At 43.2% G+C, this 17834-nt stretch overlaps 1 protein-coding gene across 3 annotated transcripts in view; it reads right to left on the minus strand.

The window, feature by feature from the left end:
- LOC147623072 (monocopper oxidase-like protein SKU5) overlaps positions 1-17834 on the minus strand; it is a 70108-nt gene that overhangs the window by 26797 nt on the left and 25477 nt on the right. For all 3 annotated transcript variants that reach the window (XM_086821124.1, XM_086821121.1, XM_086821123.1), the window contains exon 5: positions 2239-2605. In XM_086821124.1, the coding sequence (XP_086677250.1) occupies positions 2239-2605 (367 nt within the window). The remainder of the gene's footprint in view (positions 1-2238; positions 2606-17834) is intronic.

Raw genomic sequence — 17834 nt, forward strand, 5'->3', positions numbered from 1 at the left:
GAGTCACAAGACGAAGGCGCTGCTGACAGATATGACGTAAGACGAAGGCGCTGCTGACTGATATGACGGCTGCAGAAGTAAAACGCTGGCACGCTGCTTGAGAGCTACGCAGAAGGGATGGAAGATGAGCTAGGGCTGAAAGGGAAGCTAGGTGGAGACCTGCTCTGATACCATGTTAGAAACATGGTGAGCTAGACTAAAGTGGGAAACTGAAGTGAGAGAAGACAAAGACACACTGAGATACTTCCATTGATGTGACCCCTTGAATATATAGGGGGAAAGTACAAGAGCTAAGCATGAGTGCATATGGGATAAATCCCTGAGTGCCACATGGCATACACTGAGATGACCAAGACTAAAAATACTCCTAGTGAGCATTTAGTAAAAGTACTCCTAGTGAGCACTTAGTTCCAACAACATCAAGTACCATGGCCAAACTATTATCCTTTTCTATATATATACACCTAGATGAATCCGCAAACATGCCCAAATTCACCTTTTAGGAACGTGCACGTTATATATACTCATGGTAGTCAACCCACAAGACTATATAACTATCAACTCCATTATGCATAGTATGGACTAGATACTACGACATCCCCACTAACGTCATCAATGCCCAATAGTGGGTGTAGAACGCTGAATCAAGATATGCTCTCACACACGCACTCCACACACACACGCGCGCGCACATAAGAGCATATATTCACACAAAGCCCTTCGTACTGAGTTTCTCTCAAACCTCCGGAGATGCACGACAAACTCAGCCATAATGAAGCCTAGCACTAAGGGAAGTAGCAAATAGAAAGAATTAGTACAGCAAATAAGTAGTTGATAGGGCAAATGCACCGCTAAAGATAGAAAGAATAAGCACAATATAAACTGGCCGTAACTCGGACGAAAACTTCACAATGTGAAATCTGCATGTCCGCTAATACGACTGAATTATATACCTAGATGAATCCAGGAACATGCCCAAATTCCTTTTCTAGCACAAAGGGGACAAACATCATTATTCCAAAGATCCAATGCAAAGCTCTACTTTGCAAGTTGGTGGTTAGAGTATTCCTTCCTGGTACTGAACCCTAGAAGGATTTCTTCATGTGCCATATTCTTAGATGCGTCCCTGAGAGTGGTGGTGATTGGAGTGGAGGCCACAATCACGAAAAATCGTGTTTCATCGTTTTGAAACTTACGAAACGTATCGAAGCAAAATGTTTCTAAGAAACCTCGAAACCTATTGGCCACGGAAGTTTTGGAAAAAAACAGATTTTTTAACTTTTGTATTTATTTGCCTTGAGTAGATCCTTTTGTAGTAGCAAATTGAGTGCCCATGGGTCCTCTCCTTCCTCCTTCCTCCTCTTCTTTTTCTTAGCCTTCTCTTCCTCCTCTTCTTCTTTTCTTTTCACCTCTTCTTCCTAATCCTAATTCCTATCTTCTTCGTCTCCTTAATCCCATAATTACCATCCCACACGCAACAAAAATAACAATACCTGGGATGTGTGGGATAACACCATATTCTCATGGTTTCTGAAAGACATATATATTATGGGTTGCCCACTAGTGGAGATCTATTTTTGGCAGCATGGACCCAACTCCATCCGAGACAATGTAATTATTGCTTATGGGAGTGTAGAGGATCTAGGTATTACTCGGGGAGCTATTGCATGGTTGACTCAATCTAGCCCATTGCTTTTTTTTGACGGCAGGGGAGCACTTCCTGTTGTACTTGTCCGTAGGGGCATAGCTTGAAGATATTTACTTCAGGATACACAATACACACCACCTTCATTGAATATGGCACCATCTGGGAGATTATATTGCTAGAATCCCCAGGTGGCATATCTAGAAGGCCAGGTGCTCAGAGGCCTTCAAAGGAATTCATGTTTATGACACCAAGTGTACTTGCAATACATGAAGTGACATTAGGCCCGCATATAAGGATCTTCTAGAGCTGTGCAGACAAAGTGTAGTAGATTTATGAAACAGTGGAACCATGGTATTTTCTTCTCCTCCACTCTTATGGGGCTTTTATGGTAGGATAGTGCCCCCAATTGGCTGAGATGTCCTTACCTTATAATCCTAAGGAACTCTCAAGGGCCATCTAAAATTTGAAGAGTTTTAAGAGCTCTTGTGAGTGAGTGAGTGAGTGAGTATGTGGGAGAAAGGAAGAGAGAGAGAGAGAGAGATTGATAAGTAAGGAAAATTAACGCTCATGTTTGGCAAAAGAAGCCTTACCTGATGGATTGAGCTTGATTGATAGACCACGATGGATCATACTGGTCATCCGGTGGAGGGGGGAGAAAGCCAGATGCAGGCCCCATGGAGTTACTATAGTGTAAAATAGCCACGCCAGTCACGTGAGACCAAATAGTCGTGTTCACAAATCGTGCACTTGCCACAATGTAATAGTCTGAGCTAGCATTTTGATCCATGGTGACCAAAAAAGAGTAGCTTTGCCCAACATGTATATCGAGGGAGCTATAGCTCTGCTGCGACACATAAGACCCTTCAGTTTCCACCAAAAGCAAATTGTGGTTTTGGATTCGAAAGTTGAGAGAAGTGGCCGTCCCTACGTTTGATACGCGGATTCTGTAAATTTTTCCTGGAAAAAAATAAGAGCAGCTAGATCACCCTGTTACTACGCAGGGGAAAAAAAAAACTTACATCCCTACGTACTTGCAAAGAAACTAAAACTTTTCTAAAATAGACAATGCCAGAACAGAGAGAATGAGACAATCGATTGGCTTTCCAAAGTTACAAGAAAAAATAGATAATCACCCTGCCTGTTTCCGCGCCTAAATTAAACCCAAGTGTGTCGGGTTTATTCGTCCTACTTAAATTAAATCCAAGTGTGTCGGGTTTAGCTTGGCCAAGTTCCTTATTTTCAAGGAAGCTTCGCCTGTGGTAGTTTTATGTCATGCACTTTTTGTGATTGCCTTTCTTTTTTGTGGAACTCGCACAACACGTATAGGAGCTCACAACTTCTAATGTTTGAATTTTAACTCGTGTGCCCACCATCTTACATCCAAAAAAAGCTGACATTTGCTTGCAGCATTCTTACGTTCTCACCACATTAACCTCCTATTTTAGAAGGGGAACTTGTTTCCATAAGGTTTGATTAAGAAAAAGCACCATCCTTGGTCAAAAAGCAAGAAAAACCAAAAAGTCAAACAAGGTTGACCGCAAGCCAAGGGCACCATTGGAAAGAGGAGACTAAAAGCTAAAAAGACCCTTTCTCAAAAAGCAAGTCTAAGGCCAAAAAGCAAGGCCTTAAAGCCAGAAAAGCAAAGTACCAAAAGTTGAGTAATATTTTATTAATAAAAGTACAAAGAGCAAAAGCAAAGGCAAAAAGGAAAAAGGCAGAGCAAAAGCATGGACAAGCTTTTGGCAAAAAGCAGAGCCCTTTTCAAGTATAGAAAGGCTTGAACCTCTCTTGTAGCATCATGGAGAGCTGCTTCTTCGCCATTAACACCTTCTCCAACTTGCTTTTCAGATTTACGATCAGCCCTATACTTGTATAGGCATATGCATGGGTGATACGAACGCATTTACGGAGCTGTCTGGACATGAACGGACAGAAATTTCAAAAACCCTAAAAATTGCTTTTTGGAGGTTTTTATCGCACAAAAACCGATAAAACATGTTTTATATCAGTTTTCTTGCCAGAAAGAGCTTTTCCATGGTTTTCTTCATCAACAAGATTGTAGGAGTTGGTGGAGATTACTCATGGGAACTTGGACTACTTAAACTTGGATTTGAACTTGGATATGAACTTGGACTTGGATATGAACTTGGACAAAGAACATAGAGCTTGGACATGGAGCATAGACATGGAGAACTTGGACATAGAGCTTGGGCATGGAACTTGGACATGAACATGGAACTAAGACATAAGCTTGGACATGGATCTGGACTTGGTTTTGGATTTGATTTGGACTTGGATTCATTGGATTTGGATTTGGTACTAGCCGAGTGAGAGATATTTGTGGATCATCCCCGTGGTGTGCTCGCAATCAGAGATCTTGTGCCTAGACATTGACATCGACTTGGATATCCTACATCGACATATCTATTTGTTTTGTATTCATTGATTATATTGATCCTGGCCAGTGTGCCCGTGGATTGTTTCTTAATAAATTCCTTAAAGGGGGCGAGGCCTATTCCCCGGCTCAATGTAGTGTACTGTGCAAGATCCCTATTCCCTCCTCTCTCTCCCCTCTCTCTATATCTATATCTCTTCGACACGTGGTTGAGTCTGTCACGGCACACCCTGCTGAGCTTACACCTGATGGATCTTACTCAAGTTTAGGACCATACGGCCACAGGAAGTGAAGTAGAGAGGGAAATTGAAGAGATGGACTATCAAGAAAAACCAACGGGCTAGCCTTAAGATTACCACCTCTCAAGCCAAAGAAGAGTCTTCCACCATCTATGGCCGCTCTGAAGAATGTGTGAGAATATGTGAATACAAAACGAAAGCAAGTAGATATCAAACAAGAGAAAGTAGACATCCAAAATTGATCCAACACTTGAGCCAAGAATTGAAATATTGAATGTATTAAATTGTATTCAATGAATTATGAGGGCACAATGGTCATGCTTATATACATCTCATGTAGAGCAATCAGTCAGCTAGTAGCATTGGAGGACAAATGTCCATGATACATAAAAATGCCTAAAATAGCCTAAGAAATATGGAAAGAATCCCTAAAATATCATATAAATATTTGGATAAAAAGGGGCGTAAAACGGAGTAAAAGAGCGTTGGAGATGACATGTCCAACACCTTCTCTTAGCTCCAGCACAGGGGTCCGACTCCCATACGGGTAAGGAGCTAATCAATAGTATCTCGAGGAAGAGGTTTAGTGAGAGAGAAGCAATGTTGTCCTGAGAAGGACCATAGTTGTCTTCGAAACTAGTCCCGCTTATGAGGTACGTAAAAAAACGGTACGGTATGAGACTATGCAAGCGAAACTATTGCGAAACTTTTGTTTTTTAAATGACCTTTTTTTTGTGACCTTTTTTATGTCCTTTTTTTCTTCGTGTTTTGTTTTACTGTTTTTTATGGCCGTTTGGACAATGGGGGCTTTCTACCTTGCCACCTTCTCTCAACTTTGCATCTCTAAATGTGTACAAATATCTATTTTTCAAGTGTTTTTTAAAGTCGACCGTACCTCTATCGAACTTATTTTTCCGAAATAAAAAGTCTCGTACTGGTATCGTTTTTTCGTACCTTCGTCTCATTTCGTATCTTCGTACCTGACAACTATAAGAAGGACAATACTCCATACTCCAATGTAATGATGCCTCGACGACCAGGTCACGAACAAAGTGAAAGAGGACCTTCATATGTTTGGTCCTACCATGGAAGGATGAAGTTTGAGCCAACGCCAAGGCACTCTGGCTGTCCGTAAAAATACGGATCGGAGAATCCGAGAGTACATCAAGATTGCTCAACATCTGGTACAACCATAACAGCTCACAACAAGTATCCAGATGAGCAGGGTACTCAGCCGCAATAGAAGATAATGAAACTGTATTCTGCTTCTTAGGTCTCCTCCAGGAATAAGACCGGAACCAAGAGTGAAGCAATAACCAGAAGTGGATCATTGAGTATCCTCATCACATACCCAATCAACATCAGAGTATCCAACAAGCTCAGTGCCTCCTCTGAAAGAGAGACCATAGTTCAAGGTACTCGATAAGTATCGGAGAACCCTCAAAGCGTCCTGTTTGAGAATGTTGAGGCGGCGAAAGAAAACTAGCTAAGAACATTGACACTATAAGAACTGTCGGGCCTGGTGTAAGTCAAATAAATAAGAGGACCAACAAGTCTCCAGTAATGTGTACTGTCCTCGAAGAGGGGAGAGGGATCATCACGGGAGAGCTTGGAGTTAGGATCCATCAGACAAGAAATTGGACGGCACTCGGTCATCCCAAATGTCTCTAAGAAACATCTGTGCTAGCTGTAAAACACTCCATCAGAAGATTGATAGACCTCCATCCCAAGAAAGTGGTGGAGAAGTCCTAAATTAGTCATCTCAAAGGTGAGAGCTAAATTTGACCGGAGCTGTTCAATCTTGGCAAGATGTGAGCCAGTGATGATCAATAAATCATCAACATATAAGACAATCAAGCAGAGCAATTACCTGAGCAAAGACATAGAGATTTATGTTTGCAAAGTATCTCTAGAATCCAAGGGAAAGAAAGAATGCATCAATCTTATCATACCACTCCTTGGGTGCCTGTTTCAAACCATAAAGGGCTTTGGCTTTGTACAATATGTACACCTTACCCTCACATCAGAGAACGTGAAAACCTTGAGGTTGTTCAACACGCACCTCCTCATGTAAGTCACCATTAAGAAAGGCAGACTTGACATCCATTTGGTAAGTCAGCTAGTGCTCATGAGAAAAAAGGGTAAGAACTGTTCGGATGGTGGTGTATCCGGCTGGAGAAAAAGTTTTCTCATGATCCACACCCTCAATCTAAGAGTACCCCTTCGCAACCAATCTAGCTTTGTGTTTGTCTAGAGATCCATCAGCATGAAACTTGGTCTTAAAGACCCACTTGACCCCAATAACCTATCGATGTTGCAGAGGCTAGTCCACAAGCTCCCATGTACGATTCCTCTCAATGGAATCGATCTCAGCCTGCATGGTTGTCCGCCACTCAGGAAGAGCAAGAGCCTCTTTAGCTATAGTAGGATCATATGATTGTATCGTTGTATTCATCAGGGCGAGGTTACAAGAATGATGAAATGCTCGTGTCAAAGATTGTGCTGAAGAATCAGCAAGTTGATGAAGTTCCATATCTGAGAGATGAAAATCATGTCCAGTGATTTCCAACCATTGTGGAATCTTGGGGGCAATCCCCTGTTGCACAGAAGGTAGTGGGGGTGGAGAGACAGGAAGTAAAAAAGTTAATGGTGGAGAAGCTAGTGGTGGAGTTGGGTGGCCAAGGAAGAAGGAGGGACCTCGATGGTAAGCTCAGGATGAGAGCGAGAATCATGTGATAAGGGTTCAACAAAGTGAACATCAAGAGAAATCACCAACGATCACGACTCTTGATCCCATAATCTGTAAGCTTTGGAATGAGAGCTATATCCAAGAAATTTGCACTTCTTGGACTTGGGATCAAATTTGGATCTTTCAGGGATATGAACATAGGCCTCAACCAAAAAACCATGAAATGAGAGATGGAAGGTTTATGTCTAGTAAAAGCCTCCTATGGAGTCATATGAGAAACCGTCTTGTAGGAGAACAGTTGATGATGTAATCAGCAGTGCTCGCAGCTTCTCCCAAGAAAGAGGGAGGAAGATCAGAAGAAGAAAGCACAGTACGGGCCATCTCCTGAACAGTCCTCTTCTTGCGTTCAACCACACCATTATGCTAAGGAGTGTGAGGTGTGAAAAATTGACAACTTATATCTTTCTGTGAACAAAAATTATATAAGGCTTTGGAGATGAATTCTCCTCCATTGTCGGAACAGACTTGTCGAACCATCTATGTGGTCGCAGTCTCGACCAAAGTCACCCACTCCTGGAAGCAAGAGAAAGCTTGAGATTTTTCCACCAAGAGATAAACCCAAACTTTGCGTGAGTAATCATCACTAATACACATAAACTACCTGGCTCCTCCTTGGGTAGTAGTCCGCATGGGGCCGCACAAGTTCATATGAATGAGCTCCAAAATATGAGAAGCCTGATAAGTAGCCTCGCGAAAGAAGGCATCTTGGTGTTGCTTGCCATGTAGACAAGCCACACAAGTGGAGCGGCAGGGTTTCAGTGGGAATACCCTCAACTATTTGCTAAGAAGACAGCAGCTGGCAGAGAAGTATAATTCAGATGCCCGTAGCGAGCGTGCTACAAATCCGTATCCACATGAGCTACGAAGGCCTAATAGCTGTGAAGAAGTTGCAACAGATGAGATTTGGACTGAGTCAAAGAGCCTCCAAAGTCCTTCAATCGATAAAGACCATCTTCCTCAATACCTGTGGCAACAATCTGCAAGGTACTGATGTCGATGATCTCAAGGACAAAATCGTCGAAGTAGACACCTGTAACATGCAACGGAATTATGCGTTATGAAGGATCCTGTCACACAAGTCTCACTTCGCCTTCTTTATCCTGGGTTTCGCAAGTCTTTAGCAATCCACTTTTATCACTTCATACTTTAAGAGATGAGAGAGAGAGAGAGAGAGAGAGAGAGAGAGAGAGAGAGAGAGAGATCTGTACACCTTATTGGGTCCCAAATTACCCACTAAAGGGCCCCCTTCTATTGCTAGGAGTATTTGCTTTATTATCTTTGAAGAGAATGAATGAGGATTGACTTTGGGACTGTAGATGAGCCAAACGCAAGACCTTTGAAAGACCAAGAGTCGGGCTAAACTGTACACGGCTCTAGAAGCACCAATGATGACCGATCTCAAGCCTATGCACTCTTCCAATGGAATGTAGGAAGGCTGCAAATCTGAGGCTAAAAGAAGGGGCTGGTTGGGACTGTTCTAGACTGTGAATATATGCTGAAAATGAATGAATGAATGCGTTTTACCTTCACCGGTAGGGCTGTAGCAAAACGATGATGTGAGTGAATGCTGAAAAGTGTATGTATGCTGAAAAATGGAAGGTATTGATGCGCTTCTACTAGCTGAATGTTGTGGATGCTGTGTTTTGTTGATGTAGAGCTGAATGCTTCATGCATAGATGCTCCTTGTGCTGAAGGGAAACGCTGGACTCCAATGACTATTTATATGCCTGTCATGATGTCACCCCTTCTCTGGCAGACGTCTAGAATGACGTCATGATTGAATACATGTGGAAGGGCTCCATGGAAGGATTGGTATCCTAGTGTGAGTTCCTGGCATGATTTATGAGCTCATGGAAGGGTGGTAACCTGGTGAGTGACTCTAGATTCATGGAAGGGTGGTTACCCTGGTGAGTACTTTTTGGTCCTGTGTGGACGCCGCCTGTGAACGGGCTAGTTGGATGTACAAGATGTAAGTTGGGAGATTTCATCCACTATGTTTGTGCACCAACATATGTATGTGAGTTGCACATGCATGGATGACTTGTTTTTTATGCCTAGACACTGCTTGGTATTTTGGCTGTGAATGTCCACGGGCACCGGGACACGTGGACAACCCGTGGATACACGTGTGCACACCTGTTTGGGACTCATATGGTTTCCTTATGTGTTTGGCAGGTGGTAAGTGTGCACACTTAACCCAATTTATTCATTATTTCATGTTACTAAGGTTTATTGGGTGCAGGGTTCACATTCACTTAAAGTGTGGGCAGACACACTTTGTTAGGGTCCAGGGATGCCTTGGAATGCTCGTATGGAGCCCAAGAAGGACTATTGAGTCCAAGGAGTTGTATTGGTGCAGTGTTGAACCAAGAAGGCCATGCAGTGGCATATGAGAGCCGTCGGTTGCAACATGCCGAACTCCAAATGCAGGTTTACGAGAAAGAGTTATTGGCAGTGATTCATGCTCTCACAATGTGGAAGCATTATCTTTTGGGAGCTGAATTTACCGTTAAGACTGATCTCATCAGAGTCTACGGTATTTTCTTACACAAACTAAGCTATCTGAGAAACATATGAGATGGGCAAACTTCCTATCTATGTTTCATTTTCAGATTTTACGTACTCCTGCTAAGAAGAATGTAGTGGCCGATGCACTATCCCGAAGGCCTCAAGTAAGTAGGACTTATCAGATATGCGAAATTCTTATCATACAGATGATGATTTTCAGCATATATGGGCTGGTTTTCAGCAGGGTATAACAGCCCCGAATTACTCCATACGTGATGGGTATTTGATGTTTCATAATCGCTTATGTGTACATAAGGATTTGAGGCAGAAAGTGATCGATGAATGCCATGCACCACCTTATGCAGGGCATAGAGGAATCCTTGCCACTACACAAGCTTTGGAGAGATACTTTTTATGGCCAAGAATGCGTAAAGACATAGATGACTATGTGTGCCAATGCATGGTTTGCCAGAAAGTTAAGTTTGACAGGCATAAGACTCCGGGGTTGCTCCAACCGTTGCCGATTCCGAATCAGCCTTAGGAGAGTATTGCCATAAATGCTATGTGGCTAATCGCAAATTAGATTGGGAGAACTATTTGTCACTGGTAGAGTTTGCTTACAACAATACAGTGCATACTTCTACGGGCAAGGCGCCCTTTGAGGTTGTTTATGGCAAGATTATTTAGCCACCTATCCTTCGCACGAAGGATGAGATATTTGCAGCAAATGAGTATGTAAGGGATTTGGATATGGCCTTTGCATAGGTCCAGACAGCCATACAGAGATCCCAGGATAAGCATAAGAAAGCTGCAGATAAGCATAGAAAGCAATTGGATTTGAAGGATGGAGATTGGGTTTTATTAAAATTCCAAAAGGCTCGCCTTCGCAAGCAGACTAGGAAAGATGGTAACTATCCGAAGCTATCTTGCAGGCACTATGTAGTATGGACCATTTCCGATCTTGGAAAAGATAAATGAGGTAGCTTACACGCTGGTGTTGCCAGATCATTGGCGGATTCATAATGCTTTCCATGTCAGTCTCTTGAAGAGATATATTGGTCCTGAGGCCAATTGTGAGAGATGGGCACCCGGGCACTCCCAAATAGCTCCACGAGTTGCTATTCTGGGTGTGGGAGGGCCAAAGTGGGCAAGCCCTGACTTGTAGAGCACTCATTTGAAAAACGTGGGCTGTTAGGAGCTGTTTGAACAGGAAAAACAGCAAGTTTTACTCATTTGCATGAGCTACAGGTGGAGTACATGCCAAGAGCAAGAGTCCCAAGGTTGGCTGGCTGCTATTTCTTTCTCTCTCTCTCTCTCTCTACAGGGCTGGCCGACTGCATCTACAGAGGTGCAGGCTGTTAGATTTGTTTCCAGAAGCTGGTGCATGGCTGTTGGGACTGTTTTTGTGCTACTCTGCTAAGAATAGGGCTTGGACGGAGTGAACAGAGACTCAACAGGAGCTGGCCGACTGTTATAAGGGCCATTATTGGCTGTTTTTACAGGTTTGCAGGAGGTTTCTCGCATTGAAACTTGAGCAAACATGTCCCTAGACAAGTATCAAGCCTGGGGATGTGATCTGGTGGAACCTGTGGGTGGGTGGCCAGTGAGCCAAAACCATGGCTGGTTACTGTTTTGCAGGTTTGGGACAGCACTTTGTTAGAGGATTGGTGACCGCTCTATCAAAGTATAGGAGTGGTTGGTGATCACTCTACCCTGGTTGGTGACCGAGGGTATTTCTACAAGAGCGGTTGGTGATCACTCAACCTTGGTTGGTGACCGAGGGTGTTGCAACAACAAGACTGGTTGGTGACCGAGGGTGTTGCAACAGGACTAGTTGGTGACCGAGGAGTTGCAGGTAATGTGTTTACCTATGTTTTTCACAGTTGGATAAATATGTGTCGGCTGGATGAGTGTGTACTCTCCGGGCACCCACAACTTGTACGTATAAATACTTCTGTTGGTAATAAAGATACCTCAAGGGGGGGCTGGCCCAACTTCAGTCCCTAGTGATGTGTCATGTGCAAGTTGGTTTATGTTTGCAGGATGTACATGCTCATGTAATGTTTCACAATGATGGTAATCATGGATATGCCACGAATGGTTGATGTATGTATGTTGTTTTGGTAGTGAATCGGTTCCGTATACACGTGCCCATTTTGTGACACATGAGCTGGTCGGTTGACTGAAAGCTAGCCAACTGCATCATTACTTGCATAAAATGGATAATGTTGCTAATAGTATGGTAAAAATGCCAGATAAATGCTATAAAATATGAAAAAATACTCGATGATATTATGAGTATTCTGCAATTAAGGGACTTTGACTAACTGATTGACTCTCTAAGGCTAAGGAACGACCTACGTACCTCGTGCCTGACATATCCTGGACTGAGGATTACAACAGGGCCACGACATACGACAAATATCAAATCCTAAAGGATTCTACTGCTGTATAGTGTTGCATTGATGATGAGCCATCTTGTCATGATGCACTACAGTTTAGAGTGCATGTGACATTCCCTTCTGCTTAGCTTGGCGGCAGGTTCATGGCTTCCAAGTAGTCCACCAACAAATGGGAGTACTCTTGAAAGAACTCTTCGTCTAGCCAAACTGCTTCGTGGGTACCTCAATCTCGGAACTTTGTATAGAACTGACAGAGTCTTCGACTGGAACCATGCTTCTAACGATGAAGAAAGATCTGTGCAGTCTCAATGTCTTTTGATTCGTTTACCATGTCTAGTTGTTGTTCATCTGAAACATCAAACACTTCTAGTCCAACATATGGTTTTAGCCAAGAAACATGGAAAACATCATGCATCGTCCAACTGTTAGGCAACTTCAACTTCATGGAGACATCACATATATTTTTAACTATGGGAAATGGTCCAAAATTACGAAAGAAAGCTTGGGACATCGTTTACCCACTTGTTTCAATCTCTATTTCATGATGCACAAATAGATCCAGTCTTCTTCCTTAAAGTGGACATCTCGTCTAAACTTATTTGCCTGTTTGCTATAAGTTTCCTGGGCTTTAGTCAAGCGGTCTTTAATTGACTCAATGATTTCAGAAAATGCTTTCGTCGTTTTGCTAGCCTCAAGAGATGGAGACACCATTCTCGTCAAAAGAGAAGAGAAACGACGACCAAAGACTGCCTCATGCAGAGGCAGTCCAACACTAGATGAATGAGTATCGTTCACCAATGGAAGATAATGCTCCCATTGGGACTGCTGGTCATGACAATATGACTTGAGAATATCAAAGGCCAACTGGTTATAGATTTCTGTTTGGCCGTCAGTCTGTGGATGGAATGCACTAGACAACTGTGACTCGGTTTCAAAGTTCTCGAATAATGCCCTCCAAAAATATAAGGTGAACTTGGAATCCCTGTCTGATTTAATGGTGTTAGGCAAACCACGAATGGGATACATTGAATGCCGTCCAAAAATATAAAATGAACTTGGAATCCCTGTCTGATTTAATGGTGCTAGGCAAACCACAAATGGGATACATTGACTTGAGAGAAAGGCGGGCTACGTCTTCAGTTGTGGCCGTATGCTTGCATGGGATGAGCATGCAAAACTTACTAAAGCGATCCACAATGGTAAAACACTGAGTGTTACGAGATCTGGTGGATGCTGGTAGAGGCCCTACAAAGTCCATAGAAATATCGATGAAAGGTCCATCGGGGATAGGCAAAGGTTGAAGTAACCTAGCCTTTTTCATATGTGGAACCTTAACTTTTTGACAAATCTTATAGGCTTGAACATGTGAATAAACATCACACCTCATTTTCGGCCAATAAAAGGACCATTCCAATTTCTCGAGGGTACTGTTGATACCTCTATGTCCTCCAACTAAGGAGTCATGGACATCATGAAGAAGAGCCACTCGCCTTTCTCGAATGACACAGAGGCAGTTCTTGTAGAACAACGAACCGTTCTGCATTGAGTAATGGCCAGGCTCAGAGGTGAGGGCCAAACTGTATTGAGTACTAAACTCATGAGAATCGACATACATATCTTTCATGCTATCTAAGTCTTTCCCAGTGATTTCGAGAATGGTAGACTCCTACATGGTCTGGATGTTGTCCTTTCGACTAAGAGCATCTGCGACGACTCGGTTATGCTGACCAGGGATGTACTCGATCATTCCTCCAAATTGTTGGAAGATCTGACTCCATCTGGCTTGCCGATCACTCCACTGGACACTTGGCATGGTTTAAAGCCACTTAAGTGCTTGGTGGTTTGTTTTGACTGTGAAAACTTGTCCATAAAGGAAAGGCTTCCAATGTTCGAGCGTTGTGATCACGCCCAAAAGCTCTTTGTCATAAACCGAATAATTCTTTTCAATGACATCCAACTTTCTATTGTAGTAGGCCACATGTCTATTGTCCTGCTGAAGAACTACACCTATGGCTACATTGCTGGCATCGGTAATGCCCTCGAAAGGTTCATCCCAAGATGCTAACTTCAAAACAAGCGCTTTTGAGACTGCTTTCTGGAGTGCATGGAATGCATTAAGCGCCTTGCTTGTAATTATGACTTTTCATCTACAAGTCTTCACCCCTTGAGCAAGTGGGTGAGAGGTGTTGCAAGGTTGGAAAACTAGTGAACATGAGTGTTGTAAGCTTGGCAAAGACCTACGAAAGAACGGATCTCTTGGGCGATATGGGGGATGTCCCAATCCAAGATCTCTTGAACCTTTGAGGGGTCCACTCAAATCCCAGAGGAACCGATGATATAGCCCAAGTATTGAACCTCTGTAACACCGAAGATAGACTTTTTGGCATTTATGTAGAGTCCATTATCGCGCAAAAGTTGCAAGACTTTCTCCACATCTCTCTCATGCTGCTCCGCAATGACTGAGAATATAAGTATGTCATTAAGAAATATGAAAACACGCTTACCAATGAGGACTGCAAAAATCTTGGACATCATTTTATTCAAGGTTGCTGGTGCATTGGTAAGCCCAAAGGGCATCACTACGATTTCGTAGTGACCACGCTCTGTCCGGAAAGCTGTTTTTGGAATGTCAGCTTCGAAAATGTAAACCTAATCGTAACTACTCTTGAGGTCGATCTTAGTGAAAAATTTTGCACTGTCTAAACACTCCAAAATGTACTCAATCCTTGGCGCACGATGAGAATTAGGAGTTAGGGTTTCATGTGGAAGACATACACAGAGAGAAGAAGGAGAGAGAGAGAGAGAGAGAGAGAGTTGTGGGGATAAGTCAACTCATCAAGTGTGAGTGTGTGACTCCCCTATCACACATGTATATTTGCACTAGTACACATAGTGCACTTAGTACATTAAAAGTACTAAGTGTACTATGTACTATAACTTATGGGCTTGTACACACTATAAGGGTGGGCATAATGCCTTTACCCCAACAACCTCCCACTTAAAGGCAAAGTGCCCTTAAATGAAGGAAAAGAAAAATCAGCATGTACATGATAATATACAAGGCCATATCAAGGCTGAAACTGGCCTCATCCAATGCCCATCAAGTGTCTGCAATGATCAAACTGCTCTGGAGGCAAACTCTTTGTCAACAGATTAGCCGGGTTGTCATCCGTATGAATCTTGACAAGCTGAATTTGCTTGTTCTCTATCACCTCTCTGATGAAGTGATACTTCACATCCACATGCTTCGTCTTTGCATGAAAGACAGGGTTCTTTGCCAACTGGATGGCACTCTGACTATCACAATGCAACAATGGAATATCCCCTGTATAACCCAAATCAACCACTAACCGAGATAGCCATAATGCCTCCTTGCAAGCCTCTGTGGCTGCAATATACTCGGCCTCTGTAGTAGATAAGGCAGTGCACTTCTGCATCTTGGATATCCATGACACAGCACCTCCTGTGAATGTAAACACATAACCGGTAGTAGACTTCCGGTTATCTGGATGACCGGCATAATCCGAATCCGTGTAACCATGCACTAATGCATCCTGTTTGCCAAAGCAAATGCACTATCCTGTGTGCCCTTCAGGTATCTCATGACACCTTTCACTGCTTCCCAATGCTTCTTGCCAGGGTTGGCCATGTATCTAGAAACCACTCCCACTGCAAATGCAATGTCCGGCCTAGTAGCAACCATGGCATACATGAGACTGCCACAAGCTGAAGCATACGGAATCTTGGCCATATCAGCCCTGTCACTATCCGACTGTGGGCTGTCCATAGCACTGAGTTTCACATATGGAGGCAAAGGAGTACTAGTCTTCTTCCCCCCATCCATATTGAACCTCCGCAAAACTTTGCCAATGTATTCCTTCTGAGACAAATACAACACATGCTGATTTCTGTCCCGAAGTATCTGCATACCCAAAATGTGATTTGCATCACCCAAATCCTTCATATCAAAGGTCTGATGCAGCCTCTTCTTCAAGGCATCCATCTCTTTACGAGATTTCCCGGCAATCAACATATCATCAACATACAAGATGAGAATCAATAGACTGCCATCCAAAGCTTTCTTGGTGTATAAGCAGTGATCTATGTCACTTCTCCTGAAATCCTGTGATTTCATGAATGTATCAAATTTATGATACCATTCCCTTGGTGCCTGTTTAAGCCCATAAAGACTCTTTTTTCAGCTTGCATACAAGCTTCTCCTTTCCATTCACTGCATAACCCTCTAGCTGTTGCATATATATCTCCTCATCGAGATCACCGTGAAGAAAAGCAGTCTTCACATCCATCTGAATCAAATCCAGATCATCATGAGCAACCAAAGCTAATACAGCTCTAAGTGTGGTCATTTTGACCACTAGAGAGAAGATCTCATCAAAGTCCACACCATATTCCTGCTTGAAGCCCTTTGCCACTAACCTGGCTTTGTATCTTGGCTTTGCATCAGGTGCAACTTTGAGCCTGTAAACCCACTTGCATGGCAAAACCTTCTTGCCTGTAGGCAAATGCACCAACTTCCATGTTCCATTTTTGTGCAGAGAATCCATCTCTGACTTCATAGCACGCTCCCAAAGAGCCTTGTCTGCCCTCTGTAAAGCCTCCTTATAACATGAGGGCTCCCCACAGTCAGTAAGCATCAAGTAGTCAACCCCTGGAACAAACCTGTTAGGGGCTCTGGAGGGTCTTGTGGACCTCCGTACCCAATGACCATCATTTGCAGGTTGCTGTCCAGCCTGCATATCACCTATTGGTGGCTCCTGTTCCATGCCATAAGGTTGAAATATCATGCCCGGTATCTCCTCTAACTGTGGTATATCCGTAGGGATATCTTCTGCCATCTCTGGCTGTCCATTTGGACCATTTTCAGCACCATTTAAGGGCTGGTTTTGATGCTGTAATGGTTGATTTACAGTTCTTGGTTGTTGTCCATGATGTCCATCATCATCAAAGATGACTCTGCCAGGCTCCTTATACATGCATGTTTCATCAAAAATGATATCATTGCTGCGTATAATCTTTCTATTCACTGGATCCCAAAGTCTATACCCCATTTCACCTTTGTCACCATATCCTAGGAATATGCATTTGTGAGACTTAAGACCAAGTTTGGTGCGCATTTCCCTGCGTATGTGCACGTACGCAACGCAACCAAACACTCTCAAGTGCTTGTATGACGGAGGCTTCCCTGTCCATACTTCCTCTGGCACTTTCACACCAAGCCTCGTGTTAGGTGACCTGTTTATAAGATGAACGGCTGTCATAACAGCTTCAGCCCAAAAACCATGAGGTAATGCAGCATGTGACAACATAGAACGGACCTTCTTCTGAATGGTCCTGTTCATCCTCTCTGCTGTCCCGTTTTGTGGAGGATCATAAGGAGTAGAGAGATCCCTCTTTATGCCTTTAGCATCACAAAAGTCCTGAAACTGTTTGGACATGTACTCTCCACCATTGTCCGAACGCAAAGCCTTCAGTGTTTTGCCAGTTTGATTCTCAACAAGAGCAACAAACTTCTCAAACACTGGGAATGTATCACTCTTCAAACGAAGAGGATAAACCCACACCTTGCGTGTGGCATCATCAATAAAAGACACAAAGTATTTTTGCCCCTCCCAAAGAAAGCTGAGGCATCTCACATACATCTGTATGCACAAGCTCTAACTAAGCATCTTTCTGTCCAAGAGCTTTCTTGTGGGAGCACTGGAGTTGCCTGCCATATATACAATGCTCACAAAACTGAAAACTTGAAAACTTTAGAGAAGGCAAGTAACCAAAACGAGACAATTGCTCCATTCCTTTGACACTCATGTGTCCCAACCGGCTATGCCACATAGAGATTTCCGGCAGCTCGGTTGCATTTACATTAGCATGGTGA

This window comes from Cibotium barometz, chromosome 27, assembly GCF_041138505.1.
Source record: "Cibotium barometz isolate CiBa-2024 chromosome 27, ASM4113850v1, whole genome shotgun sequence".
NCBI lineage: Eukaryota > Viridiplantae > Streptophyta > Polypodiopsida > Cyatheales > Cibotiaceae > Cibotium > Cibotium barometz.